Source organism: Cnephaeus nilssonii (genome assembly GCF_951640355.1).
Source record: "Cnephaeus nilssonii genome assembly, chromosome: 10".
Taxonomy (NCBI): domain Eukaryota; kingdom Metazoa; phylum Chordata; class Mammalia; order Chiroptera; family Vespertilionidae; genus Cnephaeus; species Cnephaeus nilssonii.
The window spans coordinates 39,824,396-39,850,334 of record NC_137081.1 but is presented as its reverse complement, the minus strand read 5'-3'; the positions used below and the strand labels follow the sequence as shown (position 1 = coordinate 39,850,334).

Sequence of the window (25,939 nt, the reverse complement as noted above, 5' to 3'; positions counted from 1 at the left end):
GGCCTCAGCTACCCACTCAAATAGACATAAAATCCTGTCATTATATCACAGCTCCCCAAATCTCAATTTACAGAATCCCATTCTCTGACCACCAGCTACTGACTCTCCAAATCACATCCTTTAGAATGCTCATGCCCACAAACCTATAGGGTCTACCAATCTGCTCACCTCAGTATGTTTCACTGTCCAGCACTCAAGAGCCTTGTGTCCTCACTTCTCTCTCTGACCAGAGGACTCCCCTTTCTTCCCTCAGATTCACCTGTCAAACCTCAGACCTGCTGTCCTTGACTACTGTACCTCCAGGAGAGAAGCTTAATATGGCTAAATAAAAAATATATGGATAGGTATCTTTTAAAAGTTATTACTAAATGGGCCTTTAGCAATTCTATTACATTTCTCTAGTCAATTCACTTTCCCATTCTCATGACTATCTTTTTTAACTCCTTAAATCTCCAACTTCCTTTGCATCTCTTTACTCTAAACCAAAAATCTAACTTCTTAATTCACGAGGCAGCAATCAGATGAGAACTCTCTCATCTCATCAACAAATCTATGACCTTCCCTGTAACCTTATACTTTGCTCTTCCAACTGTAATAACGAATGAACTATCTCTGCTTATAAAGCCAGCCACTTCACTTGTGTGCTATATGCTATCCTCTGCTGCCTTTACAAGGCTTTGCTCTTGGAATTAATTATCTTCTTTCTCTGTTTCCCACCATCATCTTCTTTTTCAATTACATTACTTCCATTAGCATACAAATAACATATCTTATGTTAAAAAACAAAACATACACTCAAAATATGTGCATTTTATTATATAGAAAGCTCCATTTAAAAAATTCACAAATCGCCCTAGCCAGCTTGGCTCTGTGGATAGAGCGTCAGCTTGCGGACTGAAAGGTCCCAGGTTCGATTCCAGCCAAGGGCACATGCTTGGGTTGCGGGCTCGGTCCCCAGTGGGAGGTGTGCAGGAGGCAGCCTATCAATGATTCTCTCTCATCATTGATGTTTCTATTCTCTTCCTCTCTGAAATCAATAAAGAAATAAATTTTAAAAAACAAATAAATAATAAAAAATTCACAAATCCCCCTGAAAGAAGTTCCCTATAATCTACTCTGATCAGAATTTTGTACTTCCCACTCTTGTCAAATTATCAGTCTATCTTACTGGACTTCTCAGCTGCATTTGACAAAGACAACCAATTCCTCCTCCTTTAAATGCCTTTTTCTCACTTCCTGAGACACACAGCTCCTTTTGGCCTCCTCCACAGGCTCTCCTTCCTCTCTTGCCCTTTAAATTTAGGAGTGACATGGCTGTCCAAAGGCTTTTTGCTTCTAAATCAATACTCATCGGGTTTAGATGATTTCATATAGTCCCATGCCTTTAAATAACACCAATAGGCTTATAACTCCCAAAGCCTGACCCCACTCCTGAACTGTACACACTGATACCCAACTGTCTACTAACGATCTTCATTCAGGTAACTTTCAGATATCCAAGACGTAACTTGTCCCCAAAGATACTGGTTTCCAGCCTCCCAACCTTCTTCTCTCCCAGTCTTCCCCACTTAATAGTTGCTAAAGCCAAACATATGATTCTTCTTCCAAGAGCAAGTCTTGCTGGCTTAACCCATGAATCTGACAATTTCTCATTAATTATACTGCCTCCATTCTGTTAGCCTCCTGCCTTCCTATTTCATTTTTTGTCTCTACTCCCTGTTCTCCATACAATAGACAGTGATCTTTTAAAAAAATATAAATCAATTCTCAGCTAATAAATTTATTTTTAGCATTATTTGTGAATTATACTTTTAGGAAGAATCTAAAACTTAATACTTGACAAAGTGTTTTAATACAAAAATGGTATGTTAAAAGTTTCTTCAAATTCTACTCCTATTAACCAATCAATATATTAGAAATTTGACTTTCATAAGACTTGGACAATTCCAATATATGTTTTAAAGTGTTCACTTTTATTTACAAAGAGAAAAGAAAGCTTTTAATAAAATATTAGATTATCTCATCATAAGCTAATATATTCATCCGGCATCAACCTATTCTCAAGGTGAAATGCAGTGCCATCTATTGGTTAAAATGGTGCAATTCTCTTTTGCAAACCTTTTAGAATGAAAAATTTCAAATCTATTCAAAAGTAGAAAGTAGCTGGTCCTTCAACAACACAGGGTTTGAATTGCATGGGTCCACTTATACATGTATTTTTTTTCAATAAATACTGTAAGTGTATTTTCTCTTAAGATTTTCTTAATAAACATTTTCTTTTCTCTAGCTTACTTTATTGTAATACAATACTAATACATATATAAAAAATGTGTTAATCGATGTTATTGGTAAGGTTTCCAGTCAACAGTAGACAATTAGTAAATTTTGGTGGGGTTAAAGTTACATGCGGATTTTCAACAGTAAGGGAGGGGAAGCGGGGGGGTCCATGCCCCTAAGCCCCTCACTGTTCAAGAGTAAACTCTACAATGAAACCCCATGCACCATGCAGCTTCAATAATTATCAACTCATGACCTTAAGAATCACAGTTTCTATCTCAGGGACTATAGATGAAAGTCCTATTTTTATACTATCATTCTTTCTTCTGTCACTGTAGTTTCTGTCACATGAATTGTGTCTCTATAAAAATATGTTATTAAACGGTACTGGAGATAAAAACCACAGCCAAACTTCAAATGAATATGTACCAAGTGGTCAAAATGTCCTTTATGGCCTCTAAACAGTAAACATACTATATGTTTATGCTCCTATACCGAAGTTTATAGCAACCTATCACTTAGCATCACACATGCTACTAATTAGCACATTAAGAATAGCATTGTAACATGCAGAGGAAGAAAAGTCTCTCACACTGTGCTGGCTCTCGATCTCTTCGTGCTTCTGTTGTAGGGCCTGCGAAGCCCGAATGGAATCTCCAATCCCCCACTGGGCTCTAAGTTGTTCTGATCCTGGTCCTTCAAGCCAGTTCACAACCTATAAAAGGGAGTTGAGATGAAATTTTAAAGTAATTAAAAGCTCTTCAAGCTTTCATTCTCATTGGTTTTCCCTTCCCAAAGTTCCTCCAGTATTTTTCATCTAAATTCCTTAAATTCTAATGCATAGGCCGTTCATATTCATTCTGATCATCTGCCAGGATCAGAGAAATCTAGAAGGTTCTGACAAAAATAAGAGGATTAAAAATTAACTTATAATAAGAACTTCAGAGAACTATGGGGTTTAGAGTTGGAAGGGAAATCAGATATGATATTGGTCACATTATCTAACACTTTAAGAAAACTGTGTTTCAGAGAGACTAAGTGACTTGTCCAAGGTAACATAATCCATTATTGAAAAACTAGGTCTAAAAGCTATGTGTCCTGTCTAATATTCTTCCCAAGGCATTGATAAAACTGAATGAATTAACTAATATAAAATTAAAATACTATTTTTCTTACTTTGAAAAGAAAATTAAAAACTAACTGTAGAGCCCAGCCATGCCGGAAAGGGCATATGTGTAGATTGTAGGCTCCATCCCCAGTGTGGGGGATGCAGGAGGCAGCCTATCAGTGATTCTCAACATTGATGTTTCTCTCTCTCCCCCTCTCTGAAATCAATAAAAAAATATACTTTTAAAAAACTAACTGTAGAATTATACCACTACAATACACTCTAGGGATCTTAGGATCAACAAATCATTCAGACATACAAGGTCATTTTAAGTTGCAATGACACTGATCTACTCAGAAGGACGTAGGGTGGGGACTAGTTTGCCAAAACAGCAGGATTGGGGAATTCTCTTCGGCTGAGTCCCTGCAGCAGTCCAAGAGTTCAGGTGTAAGAAGATGAGATATATCTGGGGCAGATACAGAAGAAAAACTTCATACCCCACAGGGTCATGCCTGTTATAGAAGTCAATGAACTCAAGGATGCCCAAAATTAAGTGTTCCATAAAGTATTGGTAGTTTTCCCAATCCAGATTCAGAATTTTTTTAAAATTTTTAATTACTGATTTAAGGGAGAGGGAGAAAGAGAGGGAGAGAAAGAAACATCGATTTGTTGTTCCATTTATTCATTCATTCATTGGTTGATTCTTATATGTACCCTGACAGGGGATTGAACCCACAACCTTAGAGTATCAGGACAACACTCGAATCAACTGAGCTACCGGGCCAGGGCCATCCAGAATATTTTTTATTATAAGCAATGTTGTCTAGTAACATACTTGACATTCCAAGTCTTTATCAGGTTTTCAGGGTACCAGAGCTAGATAGTTAAGCAAAGATAAAATTTTCATGCAGAAGAAAAAAGGGTTCTGTTAACTCTTTAACCACAAACATAAATACTCTGAATCCACAAAGACACAGTGAAGTAATTTTAAAGAAAAAAATAATATTATCAAGATTTATCTGTTATTAAATTAGAATAAGGAATTCAACAATAGATGTATGGTTATGCCCTAAATCTAAACTTAGGACAGCTCCCAAGAAATGAATAAGGGTGTCTCTGAAGCATGATATTATAGATGCAATAGATAGATAGATTTACCTTAGAACTTTATAACAAAGTATCACAGACCCATAGTGCATTTCTGTTACTACTAGGTTGAAACACATTCATTTTAAAATCTAACAGCTCATGTAATTTTTTAATAAACTTTCATCCTTCTTATTTTTAAAAATGTGCCACACTATAGGAAAAAAATCATGTACTAGTATATTTCCTTCCGTTAATTTTTTATATGCATAGTGTTTTCATATAATGCTCCAGATTTAAGTGCCACAGCCAATTCTCAAAGTAATTTCTATCCTGTTTTCCACTTAACATTAAATTATACTATAACTAGTGGCCCGGTGCACAAAATCCGTGCTCATTAAAAGGGAGTTAATTAGAGGAAATATTTTAATATTGCTATTTGCCCTTTCTCTATAGTAGAAGTGTCAGAGATGAAAGAAAATTAGTAAAATGTATATGAAAATCTTCCTCCAATCAGAGTCTGGGGCACACCGCAGGATCCAGAGTCAAGTCCCTGCCCACCCATGTGCACCTCAAAATTGCATGAAACCCAGACCCGGCCAGCCCCACCCCCAATGGGCGAGATCCAGACCTGGCCGGCCCCACCCCCGTCAAGCCCTGCTGGGTGGGTGGGGGCACGACCTGAGGTCCCCCGTCAAGCCCCACTGGGCGGGGGGGGGGGGGGGAGGGGGTGCAGCCTCAGTTCCTGGCCCCAGTGCCACGCAGTCTCAGGTCCCTGCTGATTGCTTATTACGGCTCATTACGGAAACCCTGCCTCCGTTGTGAACACAGCCATCTTGTGAAGGTGTGACGGAGTGAGGGTCAATTTGCATATTATCTCTTTGTTATATAGTATGATTTTTCATGGGGCTACAGTTGTCATTTTAAATGCTTGCAAACCTTTTTTAAGGATGACTTCCTTACCTGCCTGCCTTCCTCCCTCCCTCTCACACTTCTGTCCAAGCAAGCAACCAACCAATCAACCTATCCATCCTTATGAAGAGCGATGTAAGTAATGTACTGCCTCAAATAACTGATTTCAAGACCCCAATTTTCTATTGCTAAGCATGTAGAATGTTTCCAATTTCCACCAATTCTAAGTAATTCCATGATGAACATTACATATATAACATTTTTATATTTAGCATTTTATATATATACTTAGAGGCCTGGTGCACGAGATTCGTGCACTGAGGGGCCGGGGGAGGGAGTCCCTGCAGCCCAGCCTGCACCCTCTCGCAGTCCAGGAGCCCTCAGGGGATGTCCAACTCCCAGCTTAGGAGAGGCTCTGGCCACCGCCACTGTGCTCGCCAGCCATGAGCCTGGCTTCTGGCTGAGCGGCACTCCCTCTGTGGGAGCACGCTGACCACCATGGGGTAGCTCCTTCATTGAGCGGGATTGGGCTGAAACCAGCTCTCCGAGGGGTCCCGGATTGCAAGAGGGCACAGGCCAGGCCAAGGAACCCCACCAGTGCATGATCGGGGTCAAGGAGGGACGCGGGAGGTTGGCCAGCTGGGGAGGGACCACGGGAGGGCTCCAGGGCATGTCTGGCCCGTCTCACTCAGTCCTGATCAGCCGGACCCCAGCAGCAAGCTAACCTACTGGTCAGAGCGTCTGCTCCCTGGTGGTCAGTGTACGTCATAGCAACTGGTTGACCGGTCAACTGTCCGGCCCCTGGTGGTCAGTGCACATCATAGCGAGCGGTTGAGTGACCTTAGCATATTATTAGCATAGTATACTTTGATTGGTTGAACGGATGACCGGACACTTAGCATATTAGACTTTTATTATATAGGATATATGCAGCATTTTCTAGTTATATATAACATTTTTTCTAAATCTGTATTGTTCTCATTTATTACTATGTAATACAAATATGGGATATTGCAATAGACATAAAATAGCTTTCAGCAATTAATATAATCAATTATTTCACTAGAAATGTCTAAATTCTAAAAATAAAGATGGAATAAAAGCATCTCAAAAATATTTAACGAATTAATCATGTATTATACATTACTTTTAAAAATTGAAGGTATTATTTAAACATTTCAACTTAGCTTTTAGAATATGCTAGAAACAAAAGAAGCAGGTTACCATGCATAAATCATGGTAAGTAGGGGAAAACAATTCACTGACATGGAACTTTCAAAGAGCAAAGGCATCTTGGAAAAAAAAACAAAAAACAAAAAACACAACAAGCCAGTTACTAGTTTTAATGTATACTAAAATTTCCCTTAGGATGCAACATCAGTAACTGTATGACTATTTCTAATAAAAATGATGCAAACTGAGATTGATGCCCCAGTAAACAAATTTATTTAAATGCATTAACAATGATGCTTTACCAAACTAGGTTATAAAATAAGTTCAATCAGGGCATCTTGCTCAGTCAATCTGAATATTAACTTACTGCAAAAGCAGTTCCATGCCCAATCTATATCAGTGTGACTTGTTAAATGGTTATATGTATATGCAAAATAAAAACCTTGGATTGGAGATGTGTTCTTAAAATTTACCATGACAAATATATGCAAAGGTCAAAAATGAATGTGAGTGTCCACATTCTTTCATGACCAGGCTAATTTCTAAAGAATGTATGAGAGAGTATCTGGAAGTATGTGAGGTCACATCATGCAAAGGGCATATCAAGCAAATGTCAAGCAACTGACCCGGAGAAAGAATATGAGGAACTGGGTACATAGCCTCCAGCTATATCCATATGCAACTCGTAATGTATCCTATTTTGCCTCTATGGTTCCTTTCTACAAACAGGAAAAAGCACATGGATGACTCTAGAAATAACATTTGCAATGCTGGCAATAATTACTGCTGCAATAAATGAGAATCATGATAGTATATTTCTGTGAAGTGGGATTGTCTCCTACCTAGAAGTATGTGAAGTCTAATTTTTATATGTAGCAGCAGCATGGAGAGCCTCTGCATAACACATGAAGTCTGATGCTACCAGTATGATCAGTTGGGAATAAGTGACTGGTAACTGTAACGGTTAACACTATTAGGTAGTTTCTTTATTAGAGCTATTGATTACTATTTCATTATGTTTTCAGGGATAAGTCAACAAAGAAATTTGGAAAAATTCAATTTTCACTAATTTAACATAAAAGCAGGTAGTCAACTTTATGATTATCTTCGTATAACAAAATAATTTTCATTTTCCTCAAATTTGCAAGACTTGAAGACATTATGTTTATGCTCTGTGTGTGCTGACATGACCAATATATGTTACTATGTAGTTAAATTTAAGTAATTATTTTGACAAGGGAAATAGATTTCCCTAAAATGTGACCTGTGAAAAACTGCAGGACCATTAGATGATGAATATTAATGTTCTAACCAATCTACATGTAATGTTCAAAAAACTGAATTGTAATGAAGTTTGTTTTTAACAATAATCTTGCTTCCATCATCAGCATCATTATGAATATTATCATCATCACCCTTCTTTAGTTTATTTTTTATCCACTTGACCTGGTCCAATATTTCAAAAATGCCATTTGGCAATACATTAACTCCTTTGCCCCTCTTTTTATCCTACCCATTGATCTGCCACGTCACAAAGCACAAATGCTGGATGAATCCTATCTCTGTGCTCTATCTCAATAGCCAGCCACAAATAGGTAGGGTCATACAGCAGGCCAGAAACGGTCCCCCATAAATTCAATATTAACACTATCTGAAAATAGAACCACACTTCTGGAGTAATTTTACTCTTCCAATCCCCACAAAAAAATTTCTGAATCATCTTCACTTCATTTAAACCTCTATTCCTCTTCAACACCCCCACTTCCCTGCCTCCAACCTACATCACTAAGCAGACGATCTTTGCCACTGACTTTACAAAAAAAGAGAACACATCACACAGGAACTCCATCTTCCTGATGCCTCTTATACATGAAAGCACCACCAGATTCATCCCACTCATCATCCCTCCTGTTACAATGGGGGAGTTCTCCCTCTTCATTCTAAAGCTAATCCCTTCAACTGTTTTTGAGTTCATTCACTTCCATCTTGTCAGGAACTTGATACTATTAATTATTTTTTCTCTTTTGTATATTCAACTCCTCTCTCCAAACTGATAAATCCCACTAGGCTTTAAACCTCTTACAGTTTCTATAGTATTAATTAAAAAAAAAACACAACACTACAATTAACCCCTATTAAGCTGAATTCTGCCCCCCCCCCCCCCAATCTGTATGGTTCTAACGTTACCTCAGTCATTCAGAATGTAACCATATTTATTTAAAGATAGGGCCTTTAAAGAAACAATTAAGTTAAAATGAGGTTATTAGGATGGGTCGTAATCTAATGACAGGTGTCCTTAAAAGGAGAGGAAATGTGGACACAGATAAAGAGGAAAATGATATGAAGATACAGGGAGAAGATGGTCATCGACAAGCCACGAAGAGACCTAGAACAGATCCTTCCCTCACTGTCCTCAGAAGAATCAACCCTGCTAACACCAGGATCTTGGACTTTTAGCCTCCAGAACTGAGAAAATATTTCTGTTGTGTAAGCGCCCAGTACGCAGCACTTCATTGCAGCAGCCCTCGCAAGCTAATGCAACCTCTTTTCTACCACTTAAGGGACTGGTCTATTGCTCATCTTTCCTTCAAACACAAAGTTCTCAGAGTCTTCTGCACTCAGTGTCCCTCATCACACCTTGCTCATTCCTGAATTCATGTCAATGTGCTTCTGGCCATGCCATTCATGCCCTGGGTTCACCAATTACCTCCATCTTGTACATTCTAACCAACATGTGAAGTCTTACTCTTTTTCAGTCTTTCAGCAGCATTTGACAGGGTTCCCAAATCCTTTCCTGAAGTGCTTTCTTCCCTTGGCTTCCTCTTCACACTTCTCTTCTTCATCTCTGGCCAATCATTCACTGCCTTCTCATTGCATGCTGGAGTTTCTCTTAGCTTAGTTAACAAGCCCACTTCTCACGTTCTCTCAGCTCTTTACTTGGGCAATTCTCATCCATATCATTGCCTTTGATTATCATTCATATACAAATAATAAACAAGTATGTCACCAGCCCAGACTTCTCTGATTTCTGGACCTGTTTGGGAATACCCTTCTACATTTTGCTTAGATATCTCAAAGTCACCTCAAATTCAACATATTTAAACCCAATATCATGATTCTCTACACCCTTTTCCACCTACACTTAAATCCAAACATAATTGGACATCACTACCATCCATTAAGTTTTGCAAGCCATAAAAATGATTCATATCTATATGTTCTTTCTCACCCTTACTCCCACCACTCTCCTTTATAGTTGCAATTTTACAACTGTTCGTGTTATTATCTAACTAGAGGCCTGATGTAAGAGATTCGTGCATTGGGGGAGGGGAGGCCTGCACCCTCTTGTAGTCTGGGACCCCTCAGGGGATGTCCGCCTGCCAACTTAGGCCCGATCCCCCCAGGGATCAGGCCTAAGCCGGCAGTCAGACATCCCTCTTGCAGTCTAGTGCTCTCGCAGTCCAGGACCCCCTCACTCCTTACTGCCCGCCTGCAGTGGAGGCGGGAGAGACTCCCGCCACTGCCACTGCATTCACCAGCAATGAGCCCAGCTTCTGGCTGAGCGGCGCTCCCCCTGTGGGAGCGCACTGACCACCAGGGCGCAGCTCCTGCATTGAGTGTCTGCCTCCTGGTGGTCAGTGTGTGTCATAGCGACCGGTTGGTTGATTTGCATATTATGCTTTTATTATATAGGATTATGCTCTGTAAAGGTGGGAACTTTGTCTGTTTTACTCACCATTGTATTCCACCACCACAGTGTCACACTAATATACACATTCACATTTGAATGAGTGAGCAAATAATTGACATTAATAGAAAACTCATTATGTGCCAAACACTATACATTTTATTATTACAATTATCTTTTTTAATCCTTGTGACACTGTATTAAGTGGGTCATATTATTACTGTTATTGTTATGCTCAGTTTACTAAGAAGGAAGCTACAGCATTGAGTGGTTACAGTTCATTCCCAACTTGAAAGTGGTAGAAGAGAGTGAATCCAGATTACCTGGGTGATTTGTATACCACTGTTATTCCATCATTACAGTATTCCAAGATACCCCCTTACTGCAGTCCCATCATTTAAATGAAAAAATTTCAGAAATAAACAATTCATAAGTTCAAATTGCATGCTGTTCTGAGTAGTGTGATAAAATCTTGCACTGTCCCAGCCAGGAAGTGAATCATTCCTCTATCTAACATATCCATACTAGATATGCTATCTACCCATTAATCACTTAGCCTTCTTCTCAGTTATCAGGCTATCACAGTATCACAGTGCTGTGTCCAAGTAACCCTTATTTTACTTAACAGTGGCCACAAATTGCAAGAGTAGTGATGCTGGCTATTTGGATAGGCCAAAAAGAAGCCATAAAGTGTTTCCTTTAAGTGAAAATGTATGTACATATAGAGAAAAAACATAGTATATACAGATTTAGGTATTCTTCGTGATTTCAGGCATCCACTGGGGGTCTTGATATATACCCCCCTCAAACATAGGGGACTACGGTACTCTCAAGCTACTTGGCTAATTTTAACTGAATTTAATACAAGCTATCTTTAACTTACAAATATATTACACAGAAAAAGTTACATATTAGTATAATTAATTTATGTTCAGCAATCTTTGGTTTGGTTATCATGAGATAAAACCTAAATACTTTCGTCTAGAATTCAAGATCTTTCATGATCCAGCTCCTTCCTTCATTTCAAGCTTTTGTACCCATGACATCCTGATGATCTGGTCAGAGGTCAACAACTACAGGCCAATTGTGGCCTACCATTGTTTTTGTAAATAAAACTTCACTGGAGCACAGACATATACATACATTTACATAATGTCTACGGATTACAAGGGCAGGTTAAATAGCCATAACTGCAAGAAAAATTGACCCACAAAGCCAAAACATTCACTATTTGGCCTTTTACAGAAAAAGTATGCCAACAACTAAAGTGTACTTCTAGACTAGAGTCTAATTCAATGGAAATATATATAAAAGCTGCCACTAATCAAGTACTGGGTTCTTTCAGCAAACCCTTCAAAAGTGGACTTATTATTTGTTTCAGTAATGAAAAAACTATGGGAGAAAAATAGAGAAAGGGAAAAAAGAAAAAAAGGAAGTTAGATGAAGTTTCAGGTGGCTAAATAATATAGCCATGATCACACACCAAAAAAATAGAAGAAGTGGGATTCAGAACATGCTCTCTGAACTATTTTGCTCTATGATTCAAAAGCCAAAAATTTCCCACAATGCTTTACTGCTTCCTTTTTCTTCAATGGAGCTTGGGCTTTCGTTCTGCTATTATTTATTCATGCTGTTCTTTATCCTTCACAAAATGTCAAACTCTTTTAAACCAAAAGGAGATGCCTGGTTTAAAAGATGCCCCACATATGCTTGGAGGACAAGCTCAAATTCCACCTACTCCACTAAATTTTCCTAGATTACCTGCAACCAAAGGAATAATCTCTCCTATAAATACCCATAGCACATCAGTCATGCCCCTGTGACACTTAACATTCTATCCCCTTAAGTGTAATGACAGCAAAAGGCAAGTGTACCTTTATATCCTATATAATAAGCACTTCATAAATAATTACCTAATAAATGTAATAAAAAACATTTCTAATCTGAGTTTTTAAGTAAAATATTTTAAGATTTATCTCTTAATAATTCAACATGAAAATTCAGAATGTAGTTTAAATAATAGAAATGTCTTCCTTGGCATTGATTTTTTAAATATAAAAGGAACTAAAAAATTATAAATGTTAAATACACTTAAAATTTTCTATCAGTTTCATATAATAAAATTTATATTATAACTGCTTATATTACATTTTATCACTTCACTCGGATAGAGAAACTAAATGCTCAAATTAACAAAGCACTAACAAATTATTAAAAAGAAATCAAATTATCAATAATACAATGTTATCCTATCCAATGAAGAAATAATATGCAAATTGACTGTCACTCCAACACACAAGATGGCCGCCCCCATGTGATCAAAGATCGCCACCCCCATGTGGACACAAGATGGCCACCACAAGATGGCCGGCAGGGGAGGGCAGTTGTGGGCAATCAGACCAGCAGGGGAGGGCAGTTGGAAGGGACCAGGCCTGCAGGGGAGGGCAGTTGAGGGGGACCAGGCCTGCAGGGGAGAGGAGTTAGGGGCAACCAGGCCAGCAGGGGAGGGCAGTTGGGGGCAACCAGGCCAGCAGAGGAGGGCAGTTAGGGGCAACCAGGCTGGCAGGGGAGGGCAGTTAGGGGTGACCAGGCCAGCAGGAGAGGGCAGATGGGGGTGATCAGGCTGGCAGGCAGAAGCGGTTAGGGGCAATCAGGCAGGCAGGCAGGCGAGCGGTTGGGAGCCAGCAGTCCTAGATTGTGAGAGGGATGTCCGACTGCCCAGTGGGATCGGGCCTAAATGGGCAGTTGGACATCCCTTGAGGGGTCCCAGATTAGAGAGGGTGCAGGCTGGGCTGAGGGACAGGGACAGACACAGACACACAGACACACACACACACACACACACACACACACCACACATATCCGTGCACGAATTTCGTGCACCGGGCCTCTAGTTTATAAGAATGCAGAGACCACAGATGTTTCCATCTAGTTATTTTTGAAGTTCATTCTGATAGCGTGAACTGAATGCTCAATGTCATCACTGTAGAAAAAAATATATTCTTAATACAAATACTATTTGTAAAAATATACATAATTTAAAAGTTAAGTTTGATATGATGTCTAAGGTTCTCCATATATTATAAATAATTCCTGGCATAAAATCAGTCACAGAGTAGAAATTATTTTTAAAAAACACAACACTGATAAATAAAAAGAGTTAAATATATTCAAATCAGACACCTACCTGCATCACCTTCTGTTGAATCTCTTCTAGTTGTGTACGCTTACTACGTTGTCTACAAACTTCCTGGTAACGGGTATATTGCTCTCTCAGTGAATCTAATAATTTCATAACCTGTGGCTGTGCAAGCAGTTCATCATCCATAGGAGACCATGACACTCCTCCATCTGAGCCATTAAATCGACGCTGCTGTAATTCGGATAACAATTCATGCCCTTTATGGATAAAAGATACTTATAATTAATATCCATAAAGAAATACAATTCTTCTCAATTCTAGCCCCTTATTTTTAGAGCCTATCTACCTTATGTCTATCTATCTACCAGGTCTTAAGTACTCACATGTAATTTTAAAATTTATATAGAAACAGAAAACTGCATATATGTACATATACATAACATAGTATATTTATATGCTATTTCATATATCATGAATATATCTTCTAAATATGCAACACTGTATAGTAATTTTATGGCATATTTATATATTTTATCTATATTTATAATATTCATCTTATTGGTGGATTCATTGCTCAGAATACTGTACCAACCAATCCTCTTTTCCTGTGAATACAATTACACTCTGGAATTTCTGTCTGATGGTACTAATCAATACTAAGCAATATGTTGTATGATTTTAGTATTAATCCATACCCTTAATTATAGCTCCTAAAAGAAAAGTTGATGGTGTAACAAATGTACGATTGCAGTAAAGGTAGCAAGTCCTTATTATTGGTATAAAATAATATATAAACAACCTTTATTTATAGGATTCCCCACAATATATTAGTGGGAATCATGAGAAGCCAAAGAATATCCAATGTTATTCAATTACTGCAATCTAATAAAGAAAATCTGCTCATTCCTGAGAAATTAGAAATGCAGGATGTGCAAAGTCTAAAGCTGTAAGTATGCTAACAATTTCAAAAGTAAATAAATTAACAAATTGTTTTTCCAGGATACTACTATTCCAACTATTATTTAGTGGTCAAAAAAATGCAGATATTTAAATTCTTTTGTTTTCACCTTTATTCAGGAACATGTCCTAAATTTAAATGGCTTTTAATATATAGAAACAAAACTTTTAATTTGATTTGGAGGTATTCCCAATTTCTAAAAAATATCCAAGATTGTTCTAAACTTCTCTATTTTATACTCTCCCTGTTTTAAGAGCAAATAGCATATAATAAAGGACTTAGTGGCACATAAACAAGGAATTGTTTCAAACCTAGAGCAATACTGTATTCCAGCCCAAATATCTCTAGTTGTTTCACAGATTATAAAACACACTAAAGTTCTTTTAAATAATAATACCTTAATTTTATTTCTAATGTATTTTCTAATAATAGATCATAATTCTAATTCTGCCTTGTACCAGGCACTGTTCTCATAGCACTTTACATGTTATCTCATTTATCCTTTACCACAACCCAGTGAAGTGTAGGTACTGTTATCATCCCAATTTTAAGATGGGAAACTGAGGCATGAAAAAGTTAAGTAACTTATTATGTAGGTTATACAACTAGTAATATTAGAGTTGGGACTTGAGCAGTTTGGTTTCCAAGTATTGCCTTTGAAATCATTATGTGGTGCTGCTTCTCTAACAGAAATGGAATCCACAAGGAAAACATTAAGGAAATTGTCAAAGTAAAAAGATAAATGTATTCTGATCATAATGGCTTTTATGAATTTATATATATAGTACATACCATGCAGCAATGAACACACACTATGTTCAAGACCATTACAAGGTGCCAAGTGTTTTTACGTAGATGACTGTAAAACAGTATAGCCAGTGGCACTGGATTTAGTCCTATTTTTAGTGCTATGGTAATAAACCTTAATAGTTACTTGATCTTGAGCAAGTTTTTTTAATATCTCTAAGCCTTGGCTTCCTTAAGTACAAAGTAGAGAAAATAATCCTAATTATCTCAAGGGGTTTTTAGAAGGATGAAATAATACAAAAAAACAAAAACCCACAAACAATTACAATGTTAGAATAAGTTTTCAATAATCCTCATAGCAACCTCATATAATAGAAATTTTTATCTCCACTTTACAGATAAGAAAATAAACCCAAGTATTTCAAGGGAGAGATAATTTAACGATTTATCATTATTAATATTTTCAATATTGTAGAGTACATTAACAGCTCGGTTAAATGAAATATCAGTTTGAAAAATTTCCCCGTAAGTTTCTACCACATAATACAGAGTAATTCATCACTTAAATCGTCAATAGTTCTCCAACTTAATCAAAACACTATATAACAAACCAATTTTACCATAGGCTAATTGACATAAATAAGAGCTAAGTTCCTACAGCATCTCATAACATTTTAACAAAATTATGTTATTCAAAGACCAGCTACACATGCTCAACCAATGTTTATTTCATGACTCAATCAATATATGATTAATTTATTGGATTATGATGATTATTGATCAGTATGTTTTTTCATCTTACCTGTCTGAAGAACTGTTTCAGGATCAACTGATGGAAGGAAATTTAAATCCACAGACCTGGCAAGCATCAAAAGAGTAATTTTTTTTAAAAGCTGTATTTCTACCCATATAATTTAAGAAAATCCTTTATATATACATATTAAAACAGGAACAACCAAAGTATGAAAATCTGAGGAATACTGTTCTACCATAATTTCTCTAAAGCATTAGGAAACCCATTAGAGTTAACTAAATACTCAGCCCCACAAACATATCTATGTGATAAATCACAAAATATACTACTGAGAAAAATAGTTTATTATTATTAACTAGAGGCCTGGTGCACAAAATTCGTGCACTTGAGGGCGGGGGTCCCTCAGCCCAGCCTGCGCCCTCTCGCAGTCCGGGAGCCCCTGGGGGATGTCCGACTATGGCTTAGGGGAGCGAGCCTAAGCCGTCAGTCAGACATCCTTAGCGCTGCAGCGGAGCCCAGCTGTGAGCCCAGCTTCTGGCTGAGCAGCGCTCCCACTGTGGGAGCGCACTTACCACCAAGGGGCAGCTCCTGCATTGAGCGTCTGCCCCCTGGTGGTCAGTATGTGTCATAGTGACCGGTCATTCCACCATTCGATCGATTTGCATATTAGCCTTTTATTATATAGGATTATGATGTTATTTCAAATATATCAGAGAAATCCATTTTAGTAGTTTTCACTGGATATGTGTTTCAAAATGAAATTGCTAACTATGTAATAACCCAGAAATGTTAACATTAAAAAACGCATGTAGTCATCTGCCAACAATCTAAAGTTTACTTACAGCAACCTTTGAGAACTTCAAATATTTTCATATTTGTGGGTGTGTGTGTGTCCCCTGCAATTGTACTCTCTTCCCTGTACTAATTATGCTTCATGTGAGTTGGACTATGGACTTTATTAAAACACATTTGGGAAGTAGAAGATAAGTGAAAGATTGTGTACATGACAAATCAAAGCCTAGGACCCTGCTGTTGTAACCAGGAAGTCTTGCTCTAAATCTCTCACTTTTGTCAATTGATCTAGGCATTCGGACCTTATTTAGCCTCGATACTTTCTGAGGGCTGACATAAAGGTGATAAAAATTTGCAAGGGGAGGACTTTACTATCTGGGATTTTAGAGACTAAGCAATACAGTTTGAGTTCCTTTAGGAGAGACTGACATATATAACATCCTATATAATAAAACCCTAATATGCAAATCAACCGAACGGAGGAATGACTGGTTGCTATGACGCGCACTGACCACCAGGGGGCAGGTGCTCAACGCAGGAGCTGCCTCCGGGTGGTTAACACACTCCCACAGGGGGAGTGCTGCTCAGCCAGAAGCCGGGCTCATGGCTGGTGAATGTAGCGGCGGTGGCGGGAGCCTCCCCCGCCTCTGCGGCAGCGCTAAGGACCCCTCGGGGGATGTCTGCCTAAGGCGGCAGGTGGACATCCCCTGAGGGCTCCTGGACTGTCAGAGGGCGCAGGCCGGGCAAGAGACCGCCCCCCCCCCCCCTCAGTGCACGAATGTCATGCACCGGCCCTCTAGATTTATATAATACTTCATATATTCATGCGAACCAACATTTCCCAAAATAATTTCCAAACTGAACAAGATAGTATTAGATGGAAAAAAAAAGGGTGACACTGGAACATAAACACAAGAAGTTCTAGGGAAACAAACACTTTGTTTTTACTGCAATGCTTTCTCAGCATTAAACCTTCTGACTATAAACTCATTTTCTATAGGCACCCTTTTAGCATGCTGAGACACAGGACTTTAAGAAACATCAAACTTACTCTGCTAGACTATTGAGAAATAGAAGTTTGGCTAATTTTTATCCAGTAACTTGTGTGAGGTTTTCAATTCCTGAGCCATAGCATATATATACAGACACATATTTACATTTTACATTTCTATAATGCACCAATAGGCTAGTAATGTTCCTAAATGTTTAACTTTAATGACATTTACATTCAAACCATTTGTTTTCACATTTTTACTTTGTTTTAATCAAGAATTGGTGTTATACAATGACCCTCTCATATCCCTCTTATCATCTCAGTTGATTGGTATGTGACTATATTTGGATTCACAGAATATCAAGATGAATTTTTTATAGGTTCTATTGTATTTGTAAGGCCAGATTCAAAAGAGACAGACGAGAGTACTGATTCTTTCAAATTTCCTAATGAAAAATTACTGTTCTAGTGACCACTTTGTTACTGAGATCAGAAAGAGTTCATTTGCATCCTGAAATGCTTTTTACCTTGGGAGAGTGACTTGGTCTACCAACAGAAAAATGAAAACTGCGAAGGTTACCAAGTTCAATGGAAACCCATTAAAATGATTTATCTAAGTAGTTACATTTAGATAATACAACTGAACAATTACTTTATCTAGTGTCATAAAATACTTAATTCTCCAAGTTGAACTCATGAGTATCACATACTTTATAAGGTTACAGGAGTTCTATAAACCAGGCATGTAAGTACTAATGTATTTAAATAAGGTCACATTACATTTATTTCACGCTGCAACCTTTTCCAATATTCTTTATAAGCAAAGTAGAATTCTAAAAAGGTAAAATATTGTTTCATTTGGAAAACATTTCCTTGCCAAAGAATATTTTACATTGTGTCAGAAAAAAAAGTAAAGCTATTACTATTCATCAAATAAAGTCTTTTGTAAAGAAACTTTTATTCAAATCAGTAAACTTTACATATAAAGCAAATTCTTGAAAATTAAAAAAATAAATTTAATTCATTTTTTATGCAATTTTTATTGAATGGAGACTTGCTTACCTTAGTTCTTTTAGCTTGCATTAACAATAGAGGTTTCTTTTATCAGGTTAATCATAGCTTTGCAAGGGTATAATTGCATGACTCTGGCCACCTACCTTTCTTTCTCTTGATTTCCTTTATCACTTCCATTGTTAATCAAAGCAAGTTCATCTAATAATGATGTAGATTCCTTTGTAAACTTCTCAAAAACCTACAATATGAAATTTTATTAAGATATTAAGAATAGTCTTAAAAGTTAGTATGTACTAAAGGATTTTCAGTTAAGAGCAATAGAATTAGCCAGGAAGGTTTCTCCTTCCCCTCTGGATGTCACTTAGTACAATTCAACCATCAGAGCACAGCTGTGTACAGGAGAGAAGACTCAACCACTCCCTAAAACAATGAATAGTTTCAAAGGATAAGAAAGTCTTAAAATTTAAATACATTAAGAAATTATTTTTATTCCTCAATCAGCAAGTTTATTTTTATTCCTACGTTTCCTTGAGAAACATCTGCATCCATAATAGTTTTAACTGCATGAACATTATTTAGAAAAGTTTTAATTTTCTACTTCCAGTTATGGAACATTTCTTTGTTATTCTATTATCAATCCATACTGGTTACATGTAATGGTTAAAGAATTTTACATACAAACATACAGCATAAAAATAAATTAGTTACAATTTTAACATGAGTTCTTAAAATATTTCTAAAAAGGGATTTGGACAAGTCCGGTTAAAATAAAGTGGACATTCATTTGTCTGAAAACATTGTTTAAATATGATGGAAATAGAATTGGTTTTCCATTCTGAAATATCCAAAAGTTCATTATTCTTCAATAAAATTAGCATATAATCTAAACGGAGTTAATATATTTATTATTTTAGTCCCCAACAGTTTGGTTAAATAATGCTATATTATACAGAGTACCAGATTTCAGAAGTCTGACAAAGAAGATACATTTTCAGAATCATAAACCACAACCTGCCAAACTGCTCTCCAATTCAAATTGATGTTTAAATATTTTCTATGAGAATGGTATATAACTAGATTACCTCCCAGGAAGTTATGCTACTCTGTCTACCCAGAAGATTTACAACTTTAACTAGTAATACTGCTACTAATGACAACAGTAATAGCTAACATTTGTGAATCTGACTCCAAAGTATTTGCCTTCAAATATTATACTCTCATGTGATATACATTATATTTCTTCATTTTTATAAAAGGGAAAACAATCTACATTTTAGTTAATTATACTTTAGTTGATTAAAACAGTGAAGTTATCAAAATATCTTATTTACATGTAATAACATTTTATCTCATTGTAATATACCAACCAGCCTCTTATTTAACCAGTCCATGTGATCGTAAGTGAGACTTCCACCAAAATCTTCAGTTAACTGACATGGTTCTATATAACGAGTCAATTTATTAGCAGACACTAAAATAACCTATAAAGGTAAAAAGAAAAGAAACATTTAGTGAGCCACTTTTTATGGCCACGAAAGTAATGAGGAGGTAAAATTAGGATAAACTATGCAATATTGTTTCCAACATGATATATCAATTATTTAATACAACAACATTTAAAATCAATTCAATAAATTGTGGACATTAATTACTAAGAAATATGCGATCATTAACTTTTTATAGTATCACATTTTAAAAGAACAGGGACACTAGAGTAGCTTGGTTTAAATATTTTCAAATTTTATCAATATTAATAATTTCTTGGTAATAAAAATCAGCTCCTTTACTACAATAATATTTTCAGCAAAGAATTTTCATGTGGCCTTAAACTTAGCTAAGTACAATAAAATGATAAGCACAAATGAATAATAAATCTGTCAATCAAAAATTACACACTTTATTGTACTCTTGGATTATACTCTGTAATAAAGAATTAACAAGTCTATCATTTTATTTTAATTTATGAAAAGCTAATAAGAAAAATCAAACTTGATGAATATAAAAAATTATACAAAGTTTCTCTAACATTCCTTTGATTATATATTAACAAAACATGTCCCTGTAATGGTAGAGTAAAACTTGGGATATACTAATATTTAGTTTGAAAATCAGAACTAAAATGTAGAGCAATCAGAGAATTCATGAACTTGAAAATTATGTTAAAATAATCTTTTAACGCTAAACTTCAAAAGATTTCAAATACAAATTATGGAATCATCTAAGAAACCACTATAGAGCTAAATAAACTTTCAGTGAATATACACATAAATAAAAAAAATACATGGGAGAAAGGTATTCAAATGGTAGTATTGAAGCAAAAATAAGACATTAAGACATGAATTTAAATTTACACACACAAAAAAGACTTGGTAAGAAGAATATAAAAACAATGTGTCAAGCTGGAAGGAACACTATTATCATCCTAAAGAACAAAGGCCAGATAATCTATAAAATTATAACTTTTCTGTAACTCCTCAGAGGGCAGAGGGCACAGAGAAACCAACTCGTCTAAAAAAAAAAAAAGGACAGGGATCAAAGATCCCTGATGTCCTTGACAAAATGGAATTCTTGGGAAGGAAGATGTGAGAGGGAAAAAGTTGCCCTTATGGTCTTCAATTTGAATTGGAAGCATCAGTTTAAACTCATGACATACTTGATCTTAAATAAAAACATACACTTACATACACAAATTCTCTAATTCTGTCCACTGACAGGTTAGAAATGATGACCAATTATGTAAACATACACACTCCTAGCATCCAAATGTTGTCTCCAAATACCATTTCCCACTTTAAGGAATCAAATCTCCTTGGAGAAATGCCAGATCTGGAAATACACATGATGAGCTTGGGATGTCTCATCCAGATATGGAGATTATCAAAGACTACTAGGGTTGTGCCAAAAAGTCCTGAAAAAGTTTTCCACTGGTCAAGATGCAATAATTTGCATATCAGTAAGAATAATAAATGTGGTATTTTAAAATATCAGTATGTTTAACTCAATGAGCTCATACTTATAAAATCAGGATATAAAGGGGAAAAAAGTATCTAACCTTTTACATAGCAACAATACCACTGGGTAAATAATAAATGAGGTTAAGTTTCTCATTATAGAAGTATTCTAGCTAGTAAATGAAGGAAGAATAATAGAACTAGAACATCATTTTAAATCTTTAATAAATTAAGGGATCTAGGCATTGATCATCAATGGCTGCTAACATCACAAAAAGAGAAGACAACTATTATGAGACTCCTGATCAATGAAAAGCCTTGGGAAAAGGAAATGAATTCTGAATCTAATCAATTGTCTAAATTTGAGAAGGCAGAAGAATATGTTAATCACACCACAGAGATACTCCTGGCAATGAAAAACTCCACAGGACAAACAACCTGTTCTCTTCCAGGAAAAAAAAAAAAAGAATGGATAAGAAAAGAGAAAGAGAAATACAGAATCCCACAACAAATATAAGAGAATTATATATTCTTTTAAAGCAATCATAAAATATTTTTTTAAATGACTGTATATCACACCATAAAGAAAGCCTAGGTACATTGCAAAAAAAAAAAAAAACTGCAATGAAATTAAGGTAGGACTCAATAATCAATCAAATCAGAAATTATTAACAAAATTAAAAAACCCTATCTACTTGGAAAGGCATCTCAACCAATCACAACTTATGGACATTGTTTAATTCCTGATACAAATAAATAAACCAATGTGTGCCTTAATTTATATATAAATTTATGAATAAATTTCAAAATATAGTACTTACAAATAATATTCTGTTTAGAACCAAATCTTTTAATAACATTTACCAAATAATAACAAATTTGAAACCAATTGGCTCTTAGATATTAAAGGATTTTTTTAAGGCATGATAATGGGTATTGGGTTATAGTTTTTATAGTCTTTATGTTTTAGAGACACACAATGAAAGATTTATTTACAGATAAATTGAAATATCTTCAATTTTGTTCACTATAATATTTTCAGTTTTCCCTGAGCAAAGTGGCTGAGGGTAAGGATGAGGCAGGAGGGACCATGGATTAATCGTTGTTGGAACTAGATGTAGGAATACAGGGAGTTCATTATTTACTTAAAAACTAAAATAAATAACTATACATCTTTCTTTTAAAACAATCTTCCCAAAAAGAAAATACCAGGCCCAGCCAGTTTACAAGTGAGTTTTAAAAATCAAATAAATTTTCAGTAGCTAAGAAGTATTTTATTAACTAACTATGTTGTGAAAGTTTGTGTGTGATGCTGCAAGTATACCAGACCTCGAACCAGCTTCAATTCTGGCCCTGTTCCGTACTAGCCCTGAGATTTCTAGTAAGTCCTGTGAAGCCTGGAAGCCTCAGTGGTCTCCTCTTATAAAATCAGCACATTTGTCCTGATGACCTATAAGCTACTTGCTTAGCTTCACAGTCTAAGAAGCTTCATTTAAATTTAAAAAACTCAAAGAACAGGCCATTTCTTAATTAAATGCTTTCAGATAATAAAAATAAAGGAAAAACCCTCAACTTATTTTGCGACTAAACTATCAGATACCCAAGGATAACTTGAGAAAAGACCATAATGATTTAAATATTTTCATTAGCCAATATCAAGTGGTAGCAAGGCGTAGAGCAGCAGAAACTCTTATACACCACAAGTGGATATACAAATTAAAATGCCTCTTTGGAAAACAATTTGGCATTATCTTGAAATTGTAAACGTTTCTATAACCTATGCCTGGATATTCCACAAACAAACAAAAACCTTATACATGTTTATCAGGAGACATATACCTGTATATGTTATAGAGCATCATTTATAATGGTAAAAGAATGGAAACAACCCAAATACCCACCAACAGAATAAGTATATTGTTTTTATTCATACAATGGAAATACATTCAGCAGTGAGCATGCATCAACTGCATCTACTGCAAGAATATGCATGACTCTTAGACAGGTAATGAAGAGTGAGAAAAAGCAAGTCAGTGAAGACTAAAATCATGATATCATATTTATAAAACTCAAAAAACAAATAAAACTAAATATATTATTTTAGAATAAATATCCCTAAATGACAACTCTCTAGATATAAATAAAAAAGATAAACATTCTCTATTTTCTTCTAAAGATTTTCTTTCACATTTAAGTTTTTAATACACACATACAGAAAGAAAACCTAAACAGAAGATGAATAAACACAAATAATTTAGGTGTTCAGGGATGGGGACAGGTGAATAGGATCAGAGAGGGGCACTCAGATTTATTTTAAGTTCTAGATATTTGAGTTCTTAGGTTATGTGGTAGGTATTCAAGTGTTTGTTTTATTATTAAGATTCTTGTATACATATACATTTTTTAAATAGTATGTACCAAATGCCATATTAAAAAACTAAACACAGAAAAGAATCATTAGAAGAAGGAAATGACTTATACAAGAAACAAGATGAGATCTCAACCTCAGCCTGGGGAAACAGTACCTCTTCTGAGGCAGCAAGCAAGAACGTTAGAGGTAGAACAAGGAAAATCGGGAGGTGGTAATGACAGGGAAGTTGAGAGTTCATGTGATTCTTTTTTCCATTAAAAAATAAAAAAAATAAGATACAGAACATTAGATTACATTTTTGGTTAGTTTAATAACAGCAAACTGTATAATACCTGTCTACTTTAAATGGCAATTTATGTTATCTCTAGGATAAGGAGCTTAGCATATTTTACTATTTAGGTACCAATGGGAGCTAATTTAAAAGAAACAATAGAATAAAAGAAACACAGAAAACGGTTTTCTCTTAGTGAAGAACTTGTCACAAAGGGCTTTATTTTATCCTCTAGCTCCAATGCAGCTTCTTTAGACTAGTTCTTAGAGACAGGCAAGATGTTAAACATTTAACAATAAGTGGAGTTAAGCCATAGAAACCATATATGCTGCCACGAACTCCTTTTGGGATCCAGGCAGACACTTCCACTCTAGAAAGATTAAACACAATCAGATCCCAGGGAGGGGATTCTCCTTTCTCTAAAAATGTCTAGCTATTTATTAACTAAGTATATACTAACAATTTATTTATTCGATGAGGAAATGAACTACCTGCTAAATTGACCATCATTTCACATCTGAAAAGATGACATTTCCAAAACACTCTCTCCTGAAAAAAATGACTGAACAGAAAATACAATGAATGGAAAACATAGTAAATGGTCTTTCTGCTCTACAACTGTGCCTTATTTGGCACAATATTCTATTTAAAACACTGAAATATCTTTTAAAAAATCTCTCTATCATGTCCCTCATATTATAACAACTTTTAATGATGTGCTGTTTATTTGCTAAATAATCATTATTTGATGGAAGCTAAATTTATTTATTAAAAGTATTATTTATTGGATGTTATGTATTCTAATGTTGGAAATATAAAAATAAATAAGGTTCTATAAAGGAAATAGCTTTTTTTTTGTTTCTACAATAATCCAGAGACAGCTGTACAACACTTTCATAAAGTGGATTAAAGATTTCTGGTTTGTTTCTAAAGTCTTTGTTGACAATACTATAAATAAATCTACATGTTGTTGCTCCTCTGGTCATAATAGTGCAGAGAGCCAAAGGCTTTACTAGAATACCCCCAAGAGATTTCCAAATTCCTTTCTTAAGTTAAACACAATTAAATAATAACTAGAAGGATCCTAAGCTAGGAGCCAATCATTCCAGGTTTATACCCTAGCTCTGACACAAACTCACTCACCTTGTAGAAGTCAACCTAAAGGAATTCACTCCTGGCTTATTTTCCCAATCTGCCAAAGAAGCTACATTAAATTAATGATGTCTCTTTAAGCTCTAAGAGGACATAATTCTGATCAGCTGCCATCCCACACATTTAATTTGGACCATTGTTTCTAACATATGACCTGTTCTTGCCCAATGAAGAGCACTTGTCACTTTCCATCCACTCTGGTTAATCTCACTAAACACACACACACACACACACACACACACACACACACACACACACACCTTTTAATATTTTGCAGTACCTACATCCATAAAATTATTGGCAACAGATTTCAAGTTTAATAAGCCAAAGGAAAAATCTGCAGTTACTCAGTTATATGTGGCAAAGGTTTATTTGCATCTGAATATTTCTTTTAAAGCTCTTTTTCCTAAAATTAACTTAAATGTAAATAGTATAGATTCACTTTCTTTTATGACATACAATATATTTAAGGATATACTACAGAAAGGAAGAAAAAAAGATCACTTTGCCAAATCCTTTCAAAGAAAATAAACACTATGAAATTGTTTT

The 25,939-nt window shown here is 35.7% G+C and overlaps 1 protein-coding gene across 1 annotated transcript in view; it reads right to left on the bottom strand.

Moving 5' to 3' along the window:
• SESTD1 (SEC14 and spectrin domain containing 1) overlaps positions 1-25,939 on the bottom strand; it is a 104,179-nt gene that overhangs the window by 16,181 nt on the left and 62,059 nt on the right. The window contains exons 6-10 of the mRNA XM_079781749.1: positions 20,013-20,126; positions 18,789-18,883; positions 15,894-15,949; positions 13,432-13,643; positions 2,870-2,992 (exon numbers count right to left, since the gene is read on the bottom strand). Coding sequence (XP_079637875.1) covers positions 2,870-2,992; positions 13,432-13,643; positions 15,894-15,949; positions 18,789-18,883; positions 20,013-20,126 — 600 coding nt within the window. The remainder of the gene's footprint in view (positions 1-2,869; positions 2,993-13,431; positions 13,644-15,893; positions 15,950-18,788; positions 18,884-20,012; positions 20,127-25,939) is intronic.